Source organism: Rana temporaria, chromosome 1 (assembly GCF_905171775.1).
Source record: "Rana temporaria chromosome 1, aRanTem1.1, whole genome shotgun sequence".
NCBI lineage: Eukaryota > Metazoa > Chordata > Amphibia > Anura > Ranidae > Rana > Rana temporaria.
In genome coordinates this window covers 362,993,020-363,018,554 of record NC_053489.1, presented here as the reverse complement: position 1 = coordinate 363,018,554, position 25,535 = coordinate 362,993,020, and the positions used below count along the sequence as shown (strand labels likewise).

Genomic DNA, 25,535 nt, shown 5'->3' with positions numbered 1-25,535 from the left:
ATTTTTATTATTATTATAATTATTTATATTTATGATTTTGTGTTTTAAATTTTATTATACCGGGGATGTCTACTAGACTCTTGTTTGGACAGATTTAAGTGAGTTATTTCTAAGAATTACAGGCCTACAGTATAAAACGACAAATTTCCATGCAAAATAATGGTACCGCTTTCAGCACCTAAAATCTGAATTAATCATACCGCCAGGGAGGTTAAGCTGGATAGCGGGCATGCGCTGGAAACCACGATCTATCATTACCTCTAGGTCAGTCTCCTCCCCCTACAGTTACAAACACATGAGGGAACACAATTAAACCCTCGATCGCCCCCTAGTGTTAACCCCTTCCCTGCCAGTGACATTTTTACAGTAATCAGTGCATTTGACAATGACAAAAATGACAATGGTCCAAAAAATGTGTCAAAGGTGTCCAATGTGTCCGCCATAATGTCACAGTCCTGATAAAATTTGCAGAGGTGTGAATCAGGCCGCATGCAGGAAAATGCACCAAAAACGCATGCCCATGCTTTTTCCATGCAATTCTATTGAAGTCTGTGGAGCCAAAAACACACTGTGCACTGTGTAAAAAAACAAAAAAAAAACACTTTGCAGGGAATTGCATAGAAGTGAATGAGACCCATAGGAATTAAGGTTAAATGGATTGTAGTGTTTCTGTAAAGGGACCTTTCTCTGCCATTCCTAGTCGGACTCTGAACGTCCCAATAGTTATCAAGCAGGCAAGCTCAGTAGTGACCGTCGTTATATACTTCCAAACCCCTTTAGCACAGCCGTGTCACTTTTCACATTTCCCTGGCTAAAACGTAGTCTTGTTTATATACACGAGCTCCTCCCCACCCGGCTTGTCATGTGGCTGTGACGTCACCAAGGTCCTTTCGCCCTCTCGGAAGTACTCTCTATCCCAGCAAGGAAAATGTTGGGGTTGAGGTTGTCTGTGTTGTCTCGGGTTCTCCGGGAACAGGTAGCACGCGGCCCGGGGATGTGTGTGCGCTGCAGGCGGCTCCTAGACCGAGGTAAGCCGCACTTCCGGCACAAACACGTGGGCTCTTCCTCTCCTTCATACAGAATAGGTGGACACGCTTATCTCACACTTTTCCTCATTGCCCCCCACAGACATTCGTCCTCTAGTGCCCTTCAGTTAAATGTTGTGCATCTTCCATTAGGTGTGTGTCCGCGCACTCTCAGCTTGGTACACAAGTAGGCTGCCACCTTTGGACCACACACAACTTTATTGACAACACTAAGAGCACAGGATTGGAAATGAAATGATTTGCAGATCAGGTGTTCAGATTTTTAAAATGAAATTTTTATTTTTTATTAGTAATGGCAGTAATCAGCAACTATTTGCCCGTTGTCGCCACGTGCCTCACAGCCTGTCAAGTAAGGATGAGCTCCGGTGTGTTGGAACACTCCACGTGCAGGATTCGGCACTGTGCTGCGCTAATCATAGGCAGTGAGACATTTCCCGATCTCTGCAGCCACGCATAGGGACAATGTCTCCCTGCGATTAGCGCAGTGCCGTGCTGACTTCCTGGTGGGCGCTGCACGTGGAGTGTGCCAACATGCCGGAGCTCTTCCCTACTGTCAAGTCTTAATCTCCAGGCCCTGGCTACTACTGGGTGGGGAGCGGAGTAAGATTAGTCCGCCAGGGAAGGCAAGGAGATAAGCAGGCAGGTGGCTGGCCGGGACTTGAGCCAAGACAGAACATGCGAGCGGGAGCTGGATGGGCATGCACCCGAAACGGAAAAAATATTCCCTCCACTCTGACCAGCACCAGTAAACCGGAAGTGACGTTACTTCCGTGTTTACAGAGAGAAGACTGGAACAAAGCCTTTCTCTAGCCGGCGGACGTGGAGGATCGGTTGTTATCCCTGAAGAGCCGGCCGCCCGCTCTAAAAAACGGTACGGCAGCTGCAGACATCATCCCGGTATAACCGGGTTATACCGGGGCTCAAATGACCCAGAACAAAAGTTTACATACCCCAGTTCTTAATACAGTGTATTGCCCCTTTAACATCAATGACAGCTTGAAGTCTTTTGTGGTATTTGTGAATGAGGCTCTTTATCTTCTCGGATGGTAAAGGTGCCCATTTCTCTTGGCAAAAAGCCTCCAGTTCCTGTAAATTCTTGGGCTGTCTTGCATGAACTGCACATCTGAGATCTCCCCAGAGTGGCTCAATAATACTGAGCTCAGGAGACTGAGATGACTACTCCAGAACTTTCACTTTATTTTGCTGTAGCCAATGACCGGTCGACTTGGCCTTGTGTTTTGGATAATTGTCATGTTGGAATGTCCAAGCACATCCCATGCGCAGCTTCCTGGCTGATGAATGCAAATGTTCCTCCAGTATTTTTTGATAGCATACTGCAATCATCTTGCCAACAATTTTGACCAAATTTCCTGTGCCTTTGTAGCTCACACATCCCCAAAACATCATCGATCTACCTCCGTGTTTCACAGTAGGAATGGTGTATCTTTCATCATAGGTAAGGATGAGCTCTGGTGTGTTCGCATAGTACACGTGCAGAGCCCGCCAGGAAGTGTGCACGGCGCTGTGCTAATCACAGCCAGGGAGACATTTCACGATGCCTGCAGCCGAGCATCGGGACAATGTCTCCCTGACTGTGATTAGACAGTGCCGCGCACACTTCCTGGCGGGCTCTGCACGTGTACTATGCGAACACGCCAGAGCTCATCCTTAAAGAGGAGTTCCACCTAAAAATGGAACTTCCTCTTAACTTACTCCTCGCCCCCTTACATGCCACATTTGGCATGTAATTATTTTTGGGGGGGAGTGGGGGCTTCAGGAGAAGGGGACTTCCTGTCCCACTTCCTCCCTCCGCCGAGGGGCTGGAAAGGCGATTAGCTTAATCGCCTTTTCACAGCCCCTCCCTATAGGCGAGCGCCTGTCCAACCGGACGGCGCCGCTCACGCATGCGCACTGCCGCTCGCGCATGCGCAGTGGGTGCCCGGCCGTGAAGCCGAAAGCTGTCACTGCCGGGTGCCCACACTAAGAATGAGGGGGGGGGGGCGAGGAGCGGAGCCCCGGCCGGCGCGTCGCTGGAGCCGTGGAGCAGGTAAGTGTCAGTTTATTAAAAGCCAGCAGCTACACTTTTTGTAGCTGCTGACTTTTAATAAACTTAAAAAAAAGGTGGAAAACCCCTTTAATCATAGGCCATGTTGACTCCTCTCTAAATGTAGCGTTTATGGTTGTAACCAAAAAGTAAAATTTTGGTCTCATCACTCCAAATGACTTTGTGCCAGAAGGTTTGAGGCTTGTCTCTGTGCTGTTTGGCGTACTGTAAGCGTGATACTTTGTGGCATTTGCGTAGTAATGGCTTTCTTCTGGCGACTCGACCATGCAACCCATTTTCTTCAAGTGTCTCCTTATTGTGCATCTTGAAACAGCCACACAACATGTTTTCATAGAGTCCTGTATTTCATCTGAAGTTATTTGTGTGTTTTTCTTTGCATCCCAAACAATTTTCCTGGCAGTTTTTTGCTGAAATTTTAGTTGGTCTACCTGATCGTGGTTTGGTTTCAACAGAACCCCTCATTTTTCCACTTCTTGATTTGCATTTTAACTGATTTGGCATTCTCAATTCCTTGGGTATCTTTTTATATCCTTTTCTTATACAGTTCAACTACCTTTTCCCACAGATCCTTTAACAATTATTTTGCTTTTCCCATGACTCAGAATCCAGAAACGTCAGTGCAGCACTGGATGAAAGATGCAAGACTCTGCCAGGAGTCCAGAAACTTGTTGACCATTTATACACACACTAATTACAAGTAAACAGATCACAAATGTGGGTGGTTACCTTTAATAGCCGTTCAAACCCCTTTGTGTCAACTTGCGTGCATGTTATCAGGCCAAAATCACCAGGGTATGTAAACTTTTGATCAGGGTCATTTGGGGAGTTTCTGTTGCCTTTACGATTTAAAAAGGGTAAACACAGTTGATTAATAATAAATGGCTTCAGCCAAACACTAACCATGAGTGAAAAATGTTTTTGTGTTACCGTTCATATTCTCTGAGAAATTGCTAAGAAATTTATAAATTCTGCCAGGGTATGTAAACTTATGAGCACAGCTGTGTGTGTGTGAGAGATCTGACACTTCCGGGTAGGGGGCGTGCATGTGCGGCTCGCTTTATTTGTGATTACACACAGTGGAAGCCGATCAGCAAGGTGCAGGGTACTCAATGTCCTCCGGGACCCACCGTTTGTCAGGCAGAGACACAGAACTGCGATCTTCCTATGTAAACAAGGCAGATTGCCATTTTGACAAGAGAGAAGGGCTGGAGTTTGTGTCCCCGCAAAGCAAGGAATAAATTCCATCTCTTCCCTTATTAAAAGCACCTCACACAGTACATTACAAAATTGGCTGGGCACACAGTTAACCCTTTAATTGTCCTAGATGTTTAACCCCTTCCCAGCCAGTGTCATTGGTACAGTGACCGTGCATATTTATAGCACGGTTCACTGTTTGTATCACAGATCCCCAAAAAGTGGCAGAACGTAGGACATAATATTGCAGTCCCACTAAGTCGCTGATCACTGCCATTACTTTTAAAAATGAAATTTAAATCACATTTGTAGACACTACAACTTTGGGGATTTTTTTTTAATTAAAAATATGTAGTTTTATTTTTTTATTGGATAGGTTTTATAGCAGGAAAGTAAACTATATATATATTACAATTGTTACAATTGTTGGAGCTCTTTGTGGAGAAAAAAAAGGTCATACATTTTATTTGGGTACAGCATTGCATGACCACACAATTGGCGGTTAAAATAACGCAGTGCCGTATTCGACAAACTCCAGGCGGCAGGTCGCAATTGCGACTAGAATTAGCGACCTGGCACAGCTGGGGTATCCTCTGTCGCCCTGCGCTCCCCCGCCGCGCTGGCTGGTAATTGAGGCCGTGGCTTTGCGGCCTTCTGCAAGCCTATGCTTCCTTCTGTGATCTGGCGCCATCTTGTGCTGGCCATTGGTATGACAAGACAACCAGCAATGCTAATGGGGCTTCCCCTGTCTGTTTGCACTGCCATCTCCTTCAAAATTGCACCTGCTTGTGGAATGGCGACAGACTTTTACCCTTTAAAATCTCCATAGGCGACGTTTAAAAAAATCTACAGGTTGCATGTTTTGAGTTACAGAGGAGGTCTAGGGCTAGAATTATTGCTCTCGCTCTACCAATCGCAGCGATACCTCACGTGTGGTTTGAACAGTTTTCATATGCAGGCTCTGCTCATGTATGAATTCGCTTCTGCGTGCGAGCCCGGCGGGACGGGGCGCAATTATGGCTCTCAACTTTTTTAGCTGGCTACTAGATTCCAAGCAAATTTGTCAAGCCCTGCAGTATCACAAAAAATGGCCTGGTCATAGAGGGGGTAAATCTTCCGGAGGTCAAGTGGATTAAGAACAAGGATGTAATGCCTATATGTGCAGCGTATTGCGACAAGTTATAACACATCACAGCACGAAGTATGACAAAACAAACATTCATCATCTTGCAGCTGTCCCGCACCAACTCTACACAGTAAAAGTATTTGGCCCCCTGCTGATTTTGTACATTTGCCCTCTGACAAAGAAGTGATCAGTCTATAATTTTAATGGTAGGTTTATTTTAACAGTAAGAGACAGAAGAACAGAAATATCCAGAAAAACACATTAAAAAAAGTTATAAATTGATTTGCATTTAAATGAGTGAAATAAGTATTTGACCCCTTTGCAAAACATGACTTGGTACTTGGTGGCAAAACCCTTGTTGGCAATCACAGAGGTCAGACGGTTCTTGTAGTTGGCCACATCTCAGGAGGGATTTTGTCCCACTCCTCTTTGCAGATCCTCTCCAAGTCATTAGGGTTTGGAGGCTGATGTTTGGTAACTCGAACCTTCAGCTCCCTCCACATATTTTCTATGGGATTAGGGTCTGGAAACTGGCTAGGCCACTCCAGGATCTTTATGTGCTTCTTAAAGTGGTTGTAAACGCAACCACACAACTTGCACCTACAGCTAAGCCTAGATTAAGGCTTACCTGTGGGTGCAAGAAATTTCTCCTTAACCCCTTCCATACAGGGCTTTTTCAACCCCTTCCTGCCCAGACCAATTTTTTAAGTTTTCAGCACTGTTGCACTTTGAATGACAATTGCGTGGTCATGCAACACTGTACCCAAACAAAATCTTTGTTTCCCCCCCCCCCCACAAATAGAGCTTTCGTTTGGTGGTATTTTATCATCTCTGTGGTTTTTATTTTTTGCGCTATAAACAAAAGAAGAGCGACAATTGGGAAAAAAAAAAACACTTTTTTTATTTAATAAATATAATTTTTTTAAAAACATTTTTTTCCCTCAGTTTAGGCCGATACGTATTCTTCTACATATTTTTGGTAAAAAAAAATCGCAATAATCGTATATTGATTGGTTTGCGCAAAAGTTATAGCGTCTACAAAATAGGTGATAGATTTATGGCATTTTTATTTTATTAATTTTTTTACTAGTATTGGCGGCGATTCGCGATTTTTTTTTTTTTTTACCGTGACATTGCGGCGAACACATTTGACACGTTTTTGGGACCATTCACATTTATACAGTGATTAATGCTATAAATATGCATTGATTACTGTGTAAATGTGACTGACAGGGAAGGGGTTAACCACTAGGGGGCGTTGAAGGGGTTAATATGTTCCCTAAGGTGCGTTCTAACTGTGGGGGGGGGGGGGGACTCAAGGGGAGGAGACCGATGTGTGTTCCTCTGTACTGGGTACACACATTGGTCTCCTACACACACAGATCTACACTCCTGCCGTGATTACCGACAATGTAAGAGTAGCGTCATGTTACAACGGAGTATAAAAGAAGAGAGCAGCCTCTAAGTGTAGCAATATGGTTACATTTAATGAAGGTAAAACATTTAGAAACTTATTGCTACACCTGAAGGTGCCTCTCTTCTCTTTTATACCCTGCTTTGATATACAAGTGCTTTGGATTACAAGCATGTTTCTGGAACAAATGTTGCTCACAATCCAAGGTTTTACTGTGTGTGTGTGTGTGTGTGTGTGTGTGTGTGTATATATAATATATATATATATATATATATTAGGGCCGAAACAACTAATCGATTAATCGATAATGAAAATAGTTGTCAATAGTTGTCATTAATCGGCCATATAGTATGCATTATTTGTTTACATATCGAAATACAGTGCAGCACACATACAGCTCAGTACACCATTCATACATGTCACTAAGTGCCTGAGAATTTGTGAATGTGAAAGTGCGAGGAGCAATGCCTCATGGGACATGTAGTCCTTTGCAGAATTTTTTTACCTTGCTATAGGGGGCGCTCTATACTATACTTTGCAGCTTACTATTGAGGCTCTCTGAGGGCAGGAGGAGCCAGAAGCATCAGTGAGGGACCCCAGAAGTGGAGGATCAGGGCTGCTCTGTGCAAAACCATTACACAGAGCAGGTAAGTATAACAAGTTTGTTTAAAAAAATAAAAATCACTTAGACTGCAGGAAAGATCAGCATCTGAACCCAGAGAAAGTGGAGGTAATAGAAGGCATTACAATTACTGTAGTTGGTTATTTATTTTGTTTGACCACTGCATATGGATATTTAAGAATAAATTGCCTTTTTTTTTTTTTTTTTTTTTTGCATATTAACTAAATTGTACACCACACTTTTTTTTTTTAAAGATTATCCGATTAGTCGATTAATCGGAACAATAATCGGCCAACTCATCGATTTTGAAAATAATCATTAGTTGCAGCCCTAGTGTATGTATGTGTGTGTATGTATATGTGTATATGTGTGTATGTATATGTGTGTATATGTGTGTATATATATATATATATATATATATAATTGTTTTTCCCCAAATTTTCTCACCTCGTCTTTCAGGGCAGCACCTGGAGAGAGCGCAGCTCCACCCACTTCCCAGGAAACACTGCAGTCAATGCTATAACTTCCGCCCCCTTCCACCATGACCTCAGTTGTAGTGTTTCCTCCGGCCATGGTGGAAGCGCTGCAGGGAACCAAGGGTGTGCTGTTCTCTCCCCAGGCGGGGAAGGTGGTTTTGGAGCATACCGGTGTTTTTGTGATGTTAGGAGGTGATCCTCCAGGAGGCGGACTCGACTTCTCCCCTGACGCGCGGGTGAAGGTCGGGTACTTCTCCTCTTCGGTCCGGCGAGGACAGAGGCTGCTGGGGGTCCCGCTCCCTGAGTCCGGGCATCGTAGCTTGCGGGGGGGCGGTCAGGTGCCGTTCTTCCGGCATACGAGGTCCCGGAGCGGAGGGCGTAGTGACGTCCTTTCCGGGTGGAGGCGGGACTTCCGGCGGCACGTGGCGGCTTCCGGTTCCGGCCGCCTGGAACGCAGGAGGAGGAGTGGCCTCGGCGGTGCTATTTCCGGGTCTCGCAGCGGCGAGAAAGAGCCGGGAATTTTAAAAAGCTGTCGCACGCCCGCAGCGTTCTGGGACCATGGAGCCAGAAGACGCAGCGGAGGTGGCGGGAGCAGGAGCCACAAGCACCAGCCCGGCCCAGGTAGGAGACCCAGCGGTGGTCAATGTACCAGGGTATTGTTAGGTCCCTCTTTTCTGCCCCTTCGGGGGAGGGGAGCCTGCCTCACTCACCCTAGTCACTTCTGTGGGTGTGTGTAGTTTTTTCTGGTACAGCGGTGATGGGTTCTGGTGTTATTTGTTCACTAGCTGTGTGCACTTGGTGATTTACTGGTCTGGCATACAAAGGTTAAACATAGCGTTGTTGTCCTTTGTGTCGTTTCAGAAAGTTAAAGAAAAACTTAAAGTGGTAGAACCTCCTCCTTCCAAGAAGCGGTGTGCTACTTGTAAAGCTTCCCTTAAGGGGAACTGGACCAAACCTTTATGCAAAACTTGTATTGCGGAGATTGTCAGGGGGGAGGCCTCTACTAGTTCGGCCTCTGAGCAGCCCACCGTCAAGGGTACGGGGGAGTTGCTCTCTTCGTTTAGGGAGGAGTTGCACCAGACTTTCCAGTCTTTTCGCGCCTTCCTGGACAAGGGTCCGGCTAAGGGATCTAAGGTCAGGGCCAGTACCCCCTCCACATCTAGAAGGTTAGACAGTGAGTCCGAGGAGGAGGAGCCTGAAAATATTGTTTCAGGTTCGGAAGCGGAGGAAGAAGAAGAAAGGGATACTTCTTCCTCGCGCTATAAACTGTCCTTAGAGGAGGTTGATGACCTATTAAGGACTATTCATTCTACCCTAAACATTGAGGAAGATGCGACTCAGCTGTCCCTACATGACAGGATGTACAAAGGGTTGGATGAGGTGAAACATCGTACCTTCCCGGTACATAAAGTATTGTCCGAAACAATTAAGAGAGAATGGAAGGACCCGGAAAAGGCACCCTTCTTTTCTAAATCTCTGAAAAGGAGATTTCCTTTCGATGAAGATCCAACGCAGGCATGGAATAAAAGGCCTAAACTGGATGCAGCATTCTCGAAAGTTTCTCGCAATACTGACCTAGCTTTTGAGGATACAGGTACCCTTAAAGATCCCCTGGATAAAAGAGCAGATACCCTGCTCAAAAAAGCTTGGGATACCACCTTGATTAATCTCAAGCCAGCTATGGCATCCACTGTGGTGGCTAGAAACCTTGAACATTGGCTGGATCAGCTTAAAGGTCACATCGAGGCTGGGACCTCTCGTAGAGAGCTTTTGGAGTCCTTTCCAGTCCTTATGAAAGCGGTAGGCTATATAGCGGATGCATCTGCTGAATCCGTGAAGCTCTCCGCCAGATCCTCGGCGTTGATAAATTCAACCAGAAGGGCCTTATGGGTTAAGACCTGGCAGGGGGACACAGCCTCTAAGGTGAAACTGTGTGGGTTACCATTTGAAGGAGACTTGGTGTTTGGCACAGGGCTAGACGCCGTTCTGGATAGGACGGCGGATAGAAAGAAGGCTCTTCCTTTGAAAAAGGTTGATTCGGTGCCCAAGAAAAATTTTCGTCCTTTTTTTACCAAGCCAAGGGTCCTAAGGATGCGCAAAGAGGCCAGGGTCTCCCAGAGGGGCCGCGGGAAGCCTGGGGTGTTATTTCGCTCCCCCAGCCAGCCTGCTAAGCCCCAGTGACGGTCTCCCAGCTGTGGGAGGTCGGCTCCAAGCCTTCCTTCCACAGTGGGCAGAGGCAACGTCCAGTCCGTATGTCCTCAAACTGATTGCAGAGGGCTACGCACTTGAGTTCTCGGGAAGACCACCGTCGCGGTTTTATGTGACCCAATTGCCCAGGGAGCAAGAGAAATCTCGGGCTATGCTGTCATTAGTGGAAGATTTTCTCCAACAGAGGGTGATTACACCAGTGCCCCAGAAGGAACAGGGGGAGGGCTGTTATTCCCATATATTTCTAGTAAGGAAGCCGTCGGGCAAATTCAGGTTAATTTTAAACCTAAAAGTCCTGAATCTAGCTATCCGGTACAAGAGATTCCGCATGGATTCTATATACTCGGTGAGAAAGCTTCTTCCTCTGGGGTGCTTTCTAGCATCGATAGATTTAAGGGATGCATATTTGCACATCCCGATCAGGACTTCCTCCCAGCGCTTTCTGCGCCTAGCCATCAGAACAGAGAGCGGAGTAAGACATTTCCAATTCAGAGCCCTCCCATTCGGCCTTTCCTCCTCTCCCAGAGTCTTTTCAAAGGTGGTGGCAGAGGCCTTGGCACCCCTAAGGCTCAGGGGGATTTCTATAATTCCATACTTGGACGACCTCCTGGTGTTCGCCAAGTCGGAGGAGCAGCTTCTCCTGGACCTGAGGAGGACCCAGGCTCATTTGGAAGGGCTCGGATGGATTCTGAACAAAGAGAAGTCAAATCTAGTGCCCTCCCAGAAGATAGTCTTTCTAGGATACACTATAGACTCTGTTCAGGGGAAGATTTTTCTACCAGAAGAAAAGATAAAGTTCAGGCTGCGGTGAAGACAATTCAGTCGAATGTGCCGATTTCTGTTCGCTCAGCCATGTCCACAATGGGCTTACTCACGGCCGCCATTCCGGCGGTGCAGTGGGCTCGTCTCCATTCAAGGGACCTACAACAGGTGATCCTTCAGAATTGGACACATGGGGAATCCCTAGAGAAAAGATTCAGAGTTCCGTCTTCAGTGAAAAGGAAACTTTGGTGGTAGAGAGGCCAGGCAAATCTGCGCCTAGGCCTGTCTTGGTCCTTCCCCACTACAAGGGTTCTAACTACGGACGCGAGTTCGTGGGGATGGGGTGCTCACCTGAACGGGCAGATGGCACAGGGATCCTGGACGAGGGAAGAGTCCAGAAGGTCCTCCAATTGGAGGGAACTCAGGGCCATTTGGTTAGGGCTAAGGGCCTTCCAGGAGCTGATTCTGGACCAACATGTCCAGATTCTGTCAGACAACGCCACAGCGGTGGCGTATGTTGCCAGACAGGGGGGCACGAGAAGCAAGGTACTCCTCAATCTGGCCTTACAGACTCTGTCCTGGGCAGAGGTGAACTTGGCTTCCCTATCGGCAGTACACCTAAAAGGCAGCCTAAACCTTCTGGCAGACTTTTTAAGTCGGACGAGGGTTCTGGAATCAGAATGGTGTTTATGCCCAGAGGTCTTCCAAGAGCTAGTAAACAGGTGGGGTTCCCCTCAGATAGACCTGTTCGCGTCCCAGTCCAATGCCAAGGTTCCGGCTTATTTTTCTCTCAACAGAATGGACCAGGCAGAGGGTCTAGATGCGTTAGTCCAACGCTGGCCCTTCCGCCTGTGCTATGCCTTCCCCCCAGTTCAGATCATTCCTTTAGTGTTACGGAAGCTTCAGGAGGAGAAGACTACTCTGATCCTGATAGCCCCGTACTGGCCCAAGAGGCCTTGGTTTTCGAGTCTGTTGGAGCTGGCAGTAGAAGATCCCTGGGTACTGCCAGTCAGAAAAGATTTACTATTTCAGGGCCCTCTACTTCATCCAGACGTGAGTCGGTTAAGACTCACGGCCTGGTTACTGAAGAGCTAATTCTTAGCAGGAAGGGTTTGTCCAAACGTTTGGTAGATACGCTACTTAGTAGCAGGAAAGAGGTCACGAGGGCCATCTATTTCAAGACTTGGAAGGTTTTCAATTCTTGGTGTGAAGATAAAAATTATTCTCCTTTGAATACTTGTTCCGTCTTGGAGTTTTTACAAGACGGTATGGATAAGGGTCTGGCAGCCAGCACCTTGAAGGCGCAGGTGGCGGCTTTGTCAGTGTTTCTAGAGAGACGTTTATCTCTAGAGCCCTACGTCATTAGATTTTTTAAGGCCTTAGCCAGGGCTAGGCCTTCCCCTGTTTAAATTTTTCCCCAAGTGGGATTTATCAGTGGTCCTGGGGAGTTTGACTAAAAAGCCCTTCGAACCACTGGTAGACGCCTCTATAAAATTTCTGACTTTGAAATTGGTGCTTTTGGTAGCGGTCACCTCAGCGAGGAGGGTTAGCGAGCTTCAAGCGCTTTCCATTTTGGAGCCTTTTTTGTCAATCTTCCCTGATAGGGTAGTATTAAGAACTGATCCGAGTTTTCTTCCGAAGGTAGTGTCAGTATTTCATAGGACGCAGGAAATAGTGTTACCTACCTTTTGTCCAACTCCTTCTTGTCCGAAGGAGAGGGAATTCCATTCCTTAGATGTCAGGAGATGCATTAGACGCTATCTAGAGGTCTCTAGCGAGTTCAGAAAGGCGAATTCGCTTTTCGTTCTGTTTTCTGGATCCCGCAAGGGGCATGGGGCTTCCAAGAGTACTCTGGCTAGATGGTTACGTATGGCTATCCATGAGGCATACAAAGCTAAAGGTTTGGATCCTCCTCCGGGAGTAATGGCCCATTCTACTAGGGCGGTGGCAACTTCCTGGGCAGAACGGGCTGGAGCTTCGTCCAGAACACATCTGTAAAGCGGCAACGTGGACGAGCTTTTCCACCTTCGCTCGTCATTATAGGATGGATTTGCTCTCTGTGTCAGAGCAGTCTTTTGGCAGGAAGGTCCTGCAAGCGGTGGTCCCACCCTAGAGTAAGTACTCGGTTATCATCTCCAGGTGCTGTCCTGAAAGACGAGGTGAGAAAACCTTAGTTAGACTTACCGGTAACGGTATTTCTATGAGTCTTTCAGGACAGCACCGATAACCCTCCCTTTTGTTATTAAAGATAATATATATATATGCTAATGCGTGTAGTTTCTATGTTCTGCTTATCTAATTTCAGCGTGGCCGGAGGTACTCGTGAACAACTGAGGCCATGGTGGAAGGGGGCGGAAGTTATAGCATTGACTGCAGTGTTTCCTGGGAAGTGGGTGGAGCTGCGCTCTCTCCAGGTGCTGTCCTGAAAGACTCAGACTTACCGGTAACGGTATTTCTATAACTAAGGTTTTTTTTGCTGATCAGAAAATGATCCGATTCGTGACTCTGATCCAAGGATCGATCCATTCCGTGAGTTTTTTGATCCTTTGCACCCCTACTGAATGCAAGTGCACGCCACACTTTTCATATATTTATTTGTAAAAAAAAATTGAAAACCATTTATCGTTTTCCTTCCACTTCAGAATTATGTGCCACTTTGTGTTGGTCTATCACATAAAATCCCAATAAAATACATTTACGTTTTTGGTTGTAACATGACAAAATGTGGAAAATGTCAAGGGGTACGAATACTTTTTTCAATGCACTGTATTCAGCAGCATTTTTAATAAAGCACAATCACAGGGGTACATTAGATGAATTTAAACAAAGAGGATAATGTAAAATTAACCCTAATTTGAGAAGCAGAAAGGGAGGGGAGGGCACGGAGCAGGCAGTCGGAGAGGGGAGGGTGGAAGAGGATAGAGGCGAGGACACAGAGCAGGGCTGCAGATGATGGAGGCACATATGCTGACAACTAGGGTTGCACCGAAACCGATGCTAGTATCGTTGCTGATACCGAGCATTTGCTTGTACTTGTACTCGGGCAAATGCTCTGATGCTTAATCCGCTACCTGGACAGTCAGGGATGATCAGTGCAGCGCTGGGGAGAAATTTCCTTACACCAAAATTCTGCTATGATCATGACATTCATTCAAAATCCAGAAAAGGAATTGAAACATAATGCCTATCAAGCTAGTGCATGAGATATGTAAATAACCTGCCATTCACAGCAAGGGGGAAGAACGGACAAAAGTTTTCTCCTGTTTGTCCGTTTATCTCACTGAAAAAAGAAAAGAGGATTGCTCAGAGCTGGATTAACTCTTTGTGGCAAGACTGGCCACCGATGTTAGGAAATCTTATACTCTACATTGTGTCAGCAAAAAAAAAAAATCGGGTTTACATCCATTTTAACCACTTAAGCCCCGGACCAATATGCAGCTAAATGCCCAGAGGTGTTTTTACAATTTGGCACTGCGCTGCTTTAACTGGTAATTGCGCGGTCATGCAATGTTGTACTGAAACGAAATTTGCGTCCTTTTCTTCTGGTGGTATTTGATCACCTCTGCGGTTTAAATTTTTTGTGCTATAAACAAAAATAGAGCGACAATTTTGAAAAAAATTCAATATTTTTTACTTTTTCTATAATAAATATCCCCCAAAAATATATATTTTTTCCTCAGTTTAGGCCGATACGTATTCTACATATTTTTGGTAAAAAAAAATGGCAATAAGCGTTTATCGGTTGGTTTGCGCAAAATTTATAGCGTTTACAAAATAGGGGATAGTTTTATTGCATTTTTATCAATGTTTTTTTTTTTTTTTACTACTAATGGCGGCGATCAGCGATTTTTTTTTTTTTTTTTTTTTTTTTTTTTTTTTTCGTGACTGCGGCATTATGGCGGACACTTCGGAAAATGTTGACACATTTTTGGGACCATTGTCATTTTCACAGCAAAAAATGCATTTAAAATGCATTGTTTATTGTGAAAATGACAGTTGCAGTTTGGGAGTTAACTAGGGTTGTCCCGATACCACTTTTTTAGGACTGAGTACAAGTACCGATACTTTTTTTCAAGTAGTCGCCGATACCGAATACTAGGGTTGTCCCGATACCACTTTTTTAGGACCGAGTACAAGTACCGATACTTTTTTTCAAGTAGTCGCCGATACCGAATACCGATACTTTTTTTAAATGTCATGTGACCATTTTCAAACCACAATACAGACTAAGGATATTTTCTTTAGAATTATGAAGAACTGGTACATCATGGTGTGGGGCTGTTTTTTAGCATACGGTACTGGAAAACTACATGTCATTGAAGGAGTGATCACTGCCAGTGCCACCTATCAGTGCAGCTCATCGGTGCCAGTGCCCAAAAGTGCAGCTAGCCAGTGCCACCTATCAGTGCCCATTAGTGCATCAGTGCAGGGAGGCAGCTTAATAGTGCATCTCATCAGTGCCACCCAATCAATGCCAGTGCCACCTATCAGTGCCATCCATTTATGAGTGCCATTCAATCAATGCCAGTGCCACCTATCAGTGCCATCCAATGGCACTGATAGGTGGCACTGGCATTGATTGGATGGCACTCATAAATGGATGGCACTGATAGGTGGCACTGGCATTGATTGGATGGCACTCATAAATGTGGCACTGATGAGATGCACTAATAAGCTGCCTCCCTGCACTGATATAGCACCCCCCCCCCCCAAAAAAAAAAGTTAACCACTTCAGGTTCGTTGCAGCCAGTACTGTACCCACACTTCTTCTGCACAATTAAACATTATCTCATCTGTATGACAGTGACTTCCCCAGCGCTCATGGCTTACTTGCTTTTTACTGTACTTTTCCTGTCGATCGTGCGGTGCGGTCCTTTCGCAAGGCAATGGAGACTCCTAGGACGCCGGGTACGGCCTCTGGATGACGTCATGCACGCCGCCGGGGGACGTCAAGCTCCGCCTACAGTCAGTGTCTGTGTTCAGTACAGTACTGAAGGGGAGGAGCACGCTCAGCCTCGGCGCACTGGCACCGCCCGCGCTACAAGAGGCTGTGTTGTTGTGGATAGCCGCGGCTCTGCTGTGAATCATAGCAGCGGCTCGCGGCCGCTACTCGCGGCCCACGATTAAATGTTGTTCACTGCGTCAATTAGGCCTATATCATAATGCAGGCTGCAGCTGCCTGGACGTGTGGATTTATTATATAGCGGTCGTCGGCCGGCCGCCGGGCCCTGGTGAGGGAATTAAGTTTGGGCCTATATTATGATGGGGGCCTGGAGCTGCAGCTCAATCAGCCCCACGGTTAATCCGGCCCTGCCTCTATGCACCGCTCGATGTCACAAAAAAAAAAAAAAAAAAAAGTATTCTATTTTGGTATCGGGAGTATTTGAGCGAGTACGAGTACTAGCGCAAATACTCGGTATCGGTCCCGATACCGATACTGGTATCGGTATCTGGACAACCCTACCGAATACCGATACTTTTTTTAAAATGTGTCCCCAAATGCAGCCATGTCCCCCCACAGATGCAGCCATGTATCCCCCCATGCAGCCATTGTCACCCCCCCATGCAGCCATTGTCACCCCCCATGCAGCCAGCGTCACCCCCCATGCAGCCAGCGTCACCCCCCATGCAGCCAGCGTCGCCCCCCATGCAGCCAGCGTCGCCCCCCATGCAGCCAGCGTCACCCCCCATGCAGCCAGCGTCACCCCCCATGCAGCCAGCGTCACCCCCCATCCAGCCAGCGTCTCCCCCCATCCAGCCAGCGTCTCCCCCCATCCAGCGTCTCCCCCCATCCAGCCATGTCACGCTTACCTGCATCCCCGCTGCCGCCGACTGTGTAATACGCCGGGAACATTACAACTTTGAATCGCTGTAATGATTGGCGCCGCGCTGCGTATAGACACTCCCCCTCGCTCGGGATTGGACAGTTCACCCGAGCGAGGGGGAGTGTCTATGCGTGGTGAGAATCATTACAGCTATTCAAAGCTGTAATGTTCCCGCCCGTATTACACAGTCGGCGGCAGCGGGGATGCGGCGAATGGCAGCGGATCGCGGCGGATTGCAGCTTCGGCGGTCGGCGGCGACGGTCGGCAGCAAGTATTCTATTTGTGTATCGGGGCGGGGTATCGGCGTCTGAGTACGGAAAAACTCGGAATCGGTCCCGATACCGATACTAGTATCGGTATCGGGACAACCCTAGAGTTAACCACAGGGGGCGCTGAAGGAGTTATGTTTCACCTAGTGTGTGTTTACAACTGTAGGGGGGTGTGGCTGTAGGTCTGACGTCATCGATTGTGTCCCCCTATAAAAGGGATGACACGATCGATGCAGCCGCCACAGTGAAGCACGGGGAAGCGGTGTTTACATACGGCTCTCCCCGTTCTTCAGCTCCAGGGAGCGATCGCGAGGGGGCGGCTAGAAACGAATAGCCGCCCCCTCATCCCGGATTGCTTCCCGACAATTTCCGACCACCGCATGTACTGGGGGGGGGGTCCCGATCGGACCCCCGACCCACGTCTAGGCAGCGACGTGCGGGCACGTCGTTCTGCCTGTCGGTGCCATTCTGCCGACGTATATGTACATGCGGCGGCCGTTATGCGGTTAAAGGGACAGGATCTTTATTTTTTGGGTTAACAAACACTTTAAAATAAGTACAATGCCATCATTCACATACAGAAAGAGAGGGCATAATGTAAATTAAATAGGTGTAACCTAAATAGATAAAGGTGTCAGAACACACAGTGCATTGGGTGGGGCTGCATAGCTGCAGACTACCATAGACACATGAGCATCAGAACTTGACTACAGACCAATGGAAGGAGATTGCCTGGTCAAATTAATTTAAGAATGGTTTGAGGAACACGACAACAATTTTGACATGTTGACTTTGGCTTTCAAATTCTCTCAGAACGTAATCCAATCGACCCATCTTTTTGATGTGCCGAAGAAACAAGTCCGACCCATGGAACCTTGAAACTTTAAGGATCTGCTACTGACAGCTTGATGCCATATTCCACAGCACACCTTCAGAGGTCTTAGTGGAGTCCAAGCTTTAATAGGTTATGGTGGGTGGTCATAATGTTATGGCTAATAATGTTATCGGTGTATAAAATACTTCTACAGAATGACCATATTCCGAGAGACTAAACAAAATTCGCTAATGATCCAGTGTCTGTCTAAATACCAGCCTGCTTGGAGTACGTTCTTTCAGTTGTAACAATTTCTCTTTTAATTTTTTTTTTAATTTGAAGATCTCTATTTGTAATGGATGGATGGACCTACATCAACAATTAGCGCTTGAGCTGTGGCAAATTACACCCGACATCAATATCTGTGGTTGAAAATCTCTGTGAACACTGGACTTCATATTTTATAAACTAATATTTATATTTCTAATATTCAGGCCTTTTCGAATACACATTTCTGTGTTCCTGGCCATCTGGATAATTGAACATCTGTGAGGATTTACCGTATTTATCGGCGTATAACACGCACTTTCGTTTTAAGAGGGTATTTTTAGGAGATTTTTTTTTAATTACTTTCAAGCAAAATGGACAGTGCCCATCCATGCAGCCTGATCTGCGTCCTTCTGCAGCCTCAATGCAGCCTGATCTGCGTCCTTCTGCAGCCTCAATGCAGCCTGATCTGCGTCCATCTGCAGCCTCAATGCAGCACGATCTGTGCCCATCTCCCATCAATGCAGCCTGATTAATGCCAATCTGCCTCCTCACCATCTCTCATCAATGAAGTGACGGAAATCACTGAGCCCGTCATCTCCTGTTTACTTGGCTCTCAGTCGGCAGTCACTTACTGTGGAAGCCGAGTAAACGGGAGTTGACGGCTCTGTGAACTCTGTTGGCGCTCGTTCCCCTCTGATATACACTATCGGCGTATAACACGCACCCATGATTTCCCCCCCTTATTTCAGGGAGAAAAAGTGCGTGGTATACACCAATAAATACGGTATTTTTTAACTTTGGACCCACTGTTACTCTTGGCATTAGGAGCAGACATTTGAGAGGTGTTAAAAATGCCCCTCAAACACCTATGTACAAGATACAATAGATGGCACATAGTGCTGTTCACACTAAGCGTTGGCGTCGCCTCGCTTCAAAATTGAAGCCTCGTGTTGAAACGGGGTGTTTGAAGCCTTTCAGCGCCTCCCATTCAAGTCTATGGTAACGACTCGCAAATGCTTTAGCACTGCCCATGGGGCATTTGGGGAGGGTTTTTAAACTCCTCCTTAATGCTTGTAAAACGCCTGTCTAATGCCCATACTAAAGCTCATTGATGCCAATCTGACTCTCGTACTACCGCTATAGGTGCATTTGAGCATTAGAAATTTAGTCAAGTGTGAACAAGCCTTTAGAGAGAGATATAATTTTGCCCCTGTACAAATCATTAGTAAGACCTCATCTGGAATATGCAGTTCAGTTTTGGGCTCCAGTTCTCAAGAAGGATATCAGGGAACTGGAGAAAGTGCAGAGAAGGGCAACCAAACTGATAAGAGGCATGGGGGAGCTCAGCTTTGAGGAAAGATTAGAGGAACTGAATTTATTCACTCTTGAGAAGAGAAGAATAAGGGGGGATATGATCCACATGTACAAATATATGAGGTCCATATAGTGAACTTAGTGTTGTTATTCACTTTACGGTCAACACAGAGGACAAGGGGGGACTCTTTATGTCTAGAGGAAAAGAGATTTCATCTCCAAATACGGAAAGGTTTCTTCACAGTAAGAGCTGTGAAAATGTGGAACAGACTCCCTCCAGAGGTGGTTCTGGCCAGCTCAGTAGATTGCTTTAAGAAAGGTCTGGGTACTTTCCTAAATGTACATAATATAACTGAGTACTAAGATTTGTAGGTAAAGTTGATCCAGGGTAAATCCGATTGCCTCTCGGGGATCAGGAAGGAATTTTTTCCCCTGCTGTAGCAAATTGGATTGTGCTCTGCTGTTTTTTTTTGCCTTCCTCTGGATCAACTGTGGGTATAGAATTGGGTATATGTGATTGTACAATATTATTATTTTATTTCTTATGGTTGAACTTGACGAACTATGTAACTATATATGTAACTATGTAGATGTGCCCTATCTTTATGTCTCTTTTCACTCTTCTTTTGATGATAATTATAAAATACTGCATTTCCATTCATGTACTGTTTCTGTGACTGGCCATTAGGACAAAGTGAAATTTTAAACAATAATAAAAATTTGATATGGGTTCTAAATCTATATATCTAAAATGTAAAAAACAAATGGCTATACATACACTTTAATAAAAAATACAATTCAGTGAATATCTTTGTCATGCTACCTCCACTTTTCTTACTAATTGCCATTGCAAATGTCTTTCAGGAAGCACACAAAGATGGTCATCCTCTGCAAAACCGAAGAATGAGATCACAATCAGTGATCGGGGTAGAACCGAACTACTTGAAGGTCAGTTAAATGAATTTACTTAATAAAAACATCCTAATGAACTAAAGGTGTACTTTTGATTGTGTATGGGATAGTTTTCCTCTTTCCCTCCCTTACAAAGAACAGTCACATGAGTTTGTGGGATTAGCAACAACGTCAATTCCATGCCTGCATCTTTCCCTCTAGCTTGCAGTTTTTAGGACATAATTGCACCATGTTGCCTGCAAAAAGCTAAATAAAGTAATCTTGAAGTGTAGGTTCGCTTTTATAATTTGAGCTCCTTTAACCACTTAAAGCGGTGGTTCACCCTGCAGAACAACATTTTAGCATACAATTCGGCATTGTAGCGCGAGCTACAGTATGCCGGTCTTAATTTTTTTATCGCCGTACTCACAGTGTAATCGTACATAGTAGATTCTGACTGCCCGCGGGGAATGGGCGTTCCTTTCAAGAGGGAGGGTGATTGACGGCCGGCTCTGGCACATCACGCTCCCCGAAGACAGCCGGAGTAGGTCTCGGCTCTTCACGGCGCCTGCGCACAGACTATGCGCAGGCGCCGTGAAGAGCCAAGCCTATTTCGGCTATTTCCGGAGAAGCGTGACGCGCCAGAGCCGGCCGTCAATCACCTTCCGTCTGGATTGGAACGCCCATTCCCCGTGGGCAGTCGGAATCTACTATGTACGATTACACTGTGAGTACGGCGATAAAAAAATTAAGACCGGCATACTGTAGCTCGCGCTACAATGCCGAATTTTAGGCTAGAAGAAAAAAAAAATGTTTTATTTTATAGGGTGAACCCCCGCTTTAACAACCAAGGACGTCATATAACGTCCTCGATTTTGTGCGGTGATATTTGAATGATGCCTGCAGCTACAGGCATCATTCAGATATCACCGTCTTCAGCTGCCGATTCTCTGCACGATAAGAATGATCAAAGCGGCGGTTCCGATCATCCACATGGCAAATCTGGTCACATTTGCACAATACCATTCCTACCTTTTTGTATACATGCCGAGCTGTCTTCCTTTTCATACTTACTCCAATTATTTTTATTGTTGTTGATATAGTATTAATGCGTCCCTAAACCCACATAAAAAAATAAACTATTAATAAATGGTGTATTTGTATTCAGCCCCATTTACTCCTGATAACCATAACTAAATTTTAGTGGAACCAATTACCTTCAGAAGTCACCTAATTGGTAAATGGAGTCCACCTGTGTGTAATTTAATCTCTGTATGAATACAGCTGTTCTGTGAAGCCCTCAGAGGTAGGTTTGTTAGAGAACCTTAGTGAACAAACCGCATCAGGAAGGCCAAAGAACACACCAGACAGGTCAGGGATAAAGTTCTGGAGAAGTTTTAAAGCAAGGTTGGGTTCTAAAAAATATCCCAAGCTTTGAAAATGTCACGGAGCACTGTTCAATCCATTGTCCTAAAATGGAAAGCGTATGGCACAACTGCAAACCTACCAACTAAACTGACAGGCTGGGCAAGGAGAGAATTAAAGGGTTTGTTAACCCATATATTTGACTATACCAGCCCCTCTTAGAGGCTGACATGGCACACTTTGTAAGTAGTTTTAAAAAAACGAGCATTCTAAATACTGTAGTTGGGCTTCTTCAGCCGGTCACATGTCTCGCGGCCACTTTACAGCTCCGTTGGATGTCTTCTGCGGGAGTAGCTGTGATCTCCCTCTGACGTCGCCTGAAGACAGCTCAAATTTGGTATTTGGAATGCTCGTTTATGAAAACTACATAGTGTGCTATGCCAGCCTCTGATAGAGGGGCTGGCAGTGACAATTTTCGGTTTTTAATTTTACAATAATAGGGGTGGGTGCGGGCCAGGGACAGACACAGAGAGGGAGATGACAGGCAGGAAGGAGGGGGTGAGGGGGAAAAGCAGATAGGACAGCTACGTATGACAGAGGGATGTACTCTGTCCATGTTAGTCAGTGCCGAGCCGCCCTGATTTTTGTGGTCAGCGCAAAGAGGGGATACAGGAAGTGCCAGGTTCAGGGAGCTTTTTTTTTTTATTAGTTTAGAGTGGGGAAGATTATATGACACAAGCACTGTGCTGTGTAACCTGCTTTAAGGTACCATAATCTGAATAATATTTTTTGGGGTTAACAAACACTTTAATCAGAGAAGCAGCCAAGAGGACCTGCAGAGGTCCACAGCTCAGGTGGGAGAATCTGTCCAAGGACAACTATAAGTCATGCACTCCACAAATCTTACCTTTCATGGAAGAGTGGCGAGAAGAAAGACATTGTTCAAAAAAAGCCATAAGAAGTCCCTTTGCAGTTCGCAAGAAGCCATTTGGGGGGACACGGCAAACATGTGGAAGGTGATCTGGTCAGATGAGACCTAAATTCAACTTTTTAGCCTAAAATCTGTGGAGGAAAACTAACTATACACATCACCTTGAACACGCCATCCCCACCGTGAAACATGGTGGTGGCAGTATCATGTTGTGGGGATGCTTTTCTTCAGTAAGAACAGGGAAGCTGGCCAGAGTTGATGGGAAGGTGGATGGAGCCAAATACAGGACAATATTAAAATAAAACCTGTTTGAGTCTGCAAAAGATTTGAGACTGGGGCGGAGGTTCACCTTCCAGCAGGAGAACGACCCTAAACATACAGAGTATGTTGACTCACCTGTTCATATCCTGCTCGTCAGTCCTGCCTACTCAAGTTGTCCGGTCCAGATGATCTCTGCCTTCGCCGACATCACCGAGACTATCTCCTATGTTCCTGTTAAAGACTTGCTTGGCTGACATTCCTTCTGGCTCCAGATCCTACTTGCTGTTCCACTATGCTGATCCCTGGCCTCCTGACTTTCTGGCATGTCTGACTATCGGTTCTGGTTACCGAACTTTGGCTATGTTTTGGCTACCTTTGTTCTATTTGCTTTTATTAAACGAGTGTGATTTAACTGTACTTTTGGCACAGTCTGATTCATGGTTTCTGACAGTAGACGAAGGCCATGAAATCAGAAGATGCAGTCAATCCACTTGTTGGTAAAAAAAAAAATCCAGATTGGATGAGCAGGATCACTGCATGGATCAGTTGCATGGCTCAGCTGGAATCTCCCACTGTGGCTGCTCCAGTACAACCTTTGTTGCAGGCCGTCCCTTGTTGCAGAGGGTTTCTCAACTAGATTTAGATATACTTTGAGGTGCTGCCCCAGGCATTTCCCACGGACAGAAGCAAAGTAAGGTTTTGTGATATCTTTGCTTTATGAGAGAGCCTTGACCTGGGCAAACCCTCTATGGGAGATGCAAAAACCTGTTGTATTGAGTTACCCAGAATTTGTGGTTTCTTTTAAAATGGTTTATGACGTTCCCGCATGCTCTGCTTCTGCTGCCAAGTACCTCATGTCCATCAGAGTATGAGAACTGTTGCCGATTATGCCATTGAATTTTGTTCTTTGGCAGCAGAGGTTGCTTGGAACAATGAGGCTCTCGTGGCTGCTTTTTCTCATAGTCTCTCGGATACCATCAAGGATGAGATAGCAGCCTGAGATTTACCCACTGAGCTGGAGAAGTTGATCATGTTGGCCATTCTTATTGAAAACATGAGGATTTTTTGTAAATATTTTATTACATCTTTTCATGTGACAACACTGAAGAAATGACACTTTGCTACAAAGTAGTGAGTGTACAGCTTGTATAACAGTGTAAATTTGCTGTCCCCTCAAAATAACAACACACAACCATTAATGTATAAACCACTGGCAACAAAAGGGAGTACACCCCTAAGTGAAAATGTCCAATTTGGGCCCAATTAGCCATTTTGCCTCGCCAGTGTCATGTGACTCGTTGGTGTTACAAGGTCTCAGGTGCCCCTTTCCCTTACCCCCCCCCCCCCCCCCACCTTGCTTACCCCCCACTTCTCCCTCCCTGTTTGTCATCCCTTCATCCATCCTCACCAATTCTTTCTACTCACGCGGTGTCCTGTGTTCTACAAATTAATATGAACTACTGTTTTTTTTTTAAATATATAATTATTATTCTACCAGAGAACTAACTCCTTTTTCACCCTCGTTCGCTGTGGGGGGATTAATCGGCGAGCCCCATGGTTGGTCCCTGGCCCTCTAGTGGTAAGCAGACCTGTACTAATTTGCGCAATTGACCTCCTGCAATTTATTAATGTTGTTTTGTCACCCTTTTTTACCTTGTTTTTGTTAGTTATGATTTGATGTTATTCATTATACAGATTACCTCCTGAAGAAGCGGTCTCCCCGCGGAACCAGTAGAGGTCTCTCTTGATCTTTCCTCACAACAACAGATACTATACGGGTTTCCGTGAATGATATACTGCTGTAACCATTGTGAGGTTGATTTATATTGTTTTGTGTTTAAACACTGTAATATTTTATGTATAATAAATTATTTTTTTACTGTATCTGTTGTCATCAGTACCGAGAAAGTCCATTTAAAAATTATTTTCTGGGTGATAGTCATTGGTGCATGCGGTACTAGCAGCCGCTACCATTCTATCCTCCGGTCCCATTCTCTATAAACTCCTGGATGATGGTACATTATATGGGTCCTGGGCTTCCCGGACGTGCCGCGGCCTCGCTCAGGACCCGTTGCTCGGCAGGCGCGATGTCCGCCAGGCACCCGTGATTACCCGCAAACACAGCAGGACCGTGGATCTGTGTGTGTAAACACAGATCCACATCCTGTCAGAGGTGAGGAGACCAATATGTGTTCTGTGTTCCTCTGTACTGGGATCGGTCCCCTCCCCTTGTGAGCCCCCTCTCCCTACAGTTAGAATGACTCGCTAGGGAACATATTTAACCCCTTCAGCACCTCCTAGTGTTAACCTCTTTCTGCCAGTCACATTTATACAGTAATCAGTGCAGTTTTATAGCACTAATCGCTGTATAAATGTGAGTGATCCCAAAAATGTGTCAAGTGTCCGATATGTCTGTCTCAATGTCACGGTCACAATAAAAATCGCAGATCGCTGCCATTACTAGTAAAAAAAAATAAAATGCAATAAATCTATCCCCTATTTTGTAGACGCTATAACTTTTGTGCAAACCAATCAATATAGGCTTATTGCGATTTTTATCTTTTTTTTTTTAATTTTTTTTTTTACCAAAAATATGTAGAATAATACGTATTGGCCTAAACTGCAGAACATTTTTTTTGTAGGTTTTTTTTTTTTTGGGAATCTTTATAATAGCAAAAAGTA

At 45.5% G+C, this 25,535-nt stretch overlaps 1 protein-coding gene across 1 annotated transcript in view; it reads left to right on the top strand.

The window, feature by feature from the left end:
- The first annotated feature begins 856 nt into the window (after window positions 1-856).
- The window catches only part of POLRMT (RNA polymerase mitochondrial), a 271,113-nt gene continuing 246,434 nt past the window's right edge, over window positions 857-25,535 (top strand). Inside the window, exons 1-2 of the mRNA XM_040322078.1 lie at window positions 857-1,028; window positions 20,270-20,353. Coding sequence (XP_040178012.1) covers window positions 929-1,028; window positions 20,270-20,353 — 184 coding nt within the window. The 5' untranslated portion in view covers window positions 857-928. The remainder of the gene's footprint in view (window positions 1,029-20,269; window positions 20,354-25,535) is intronic.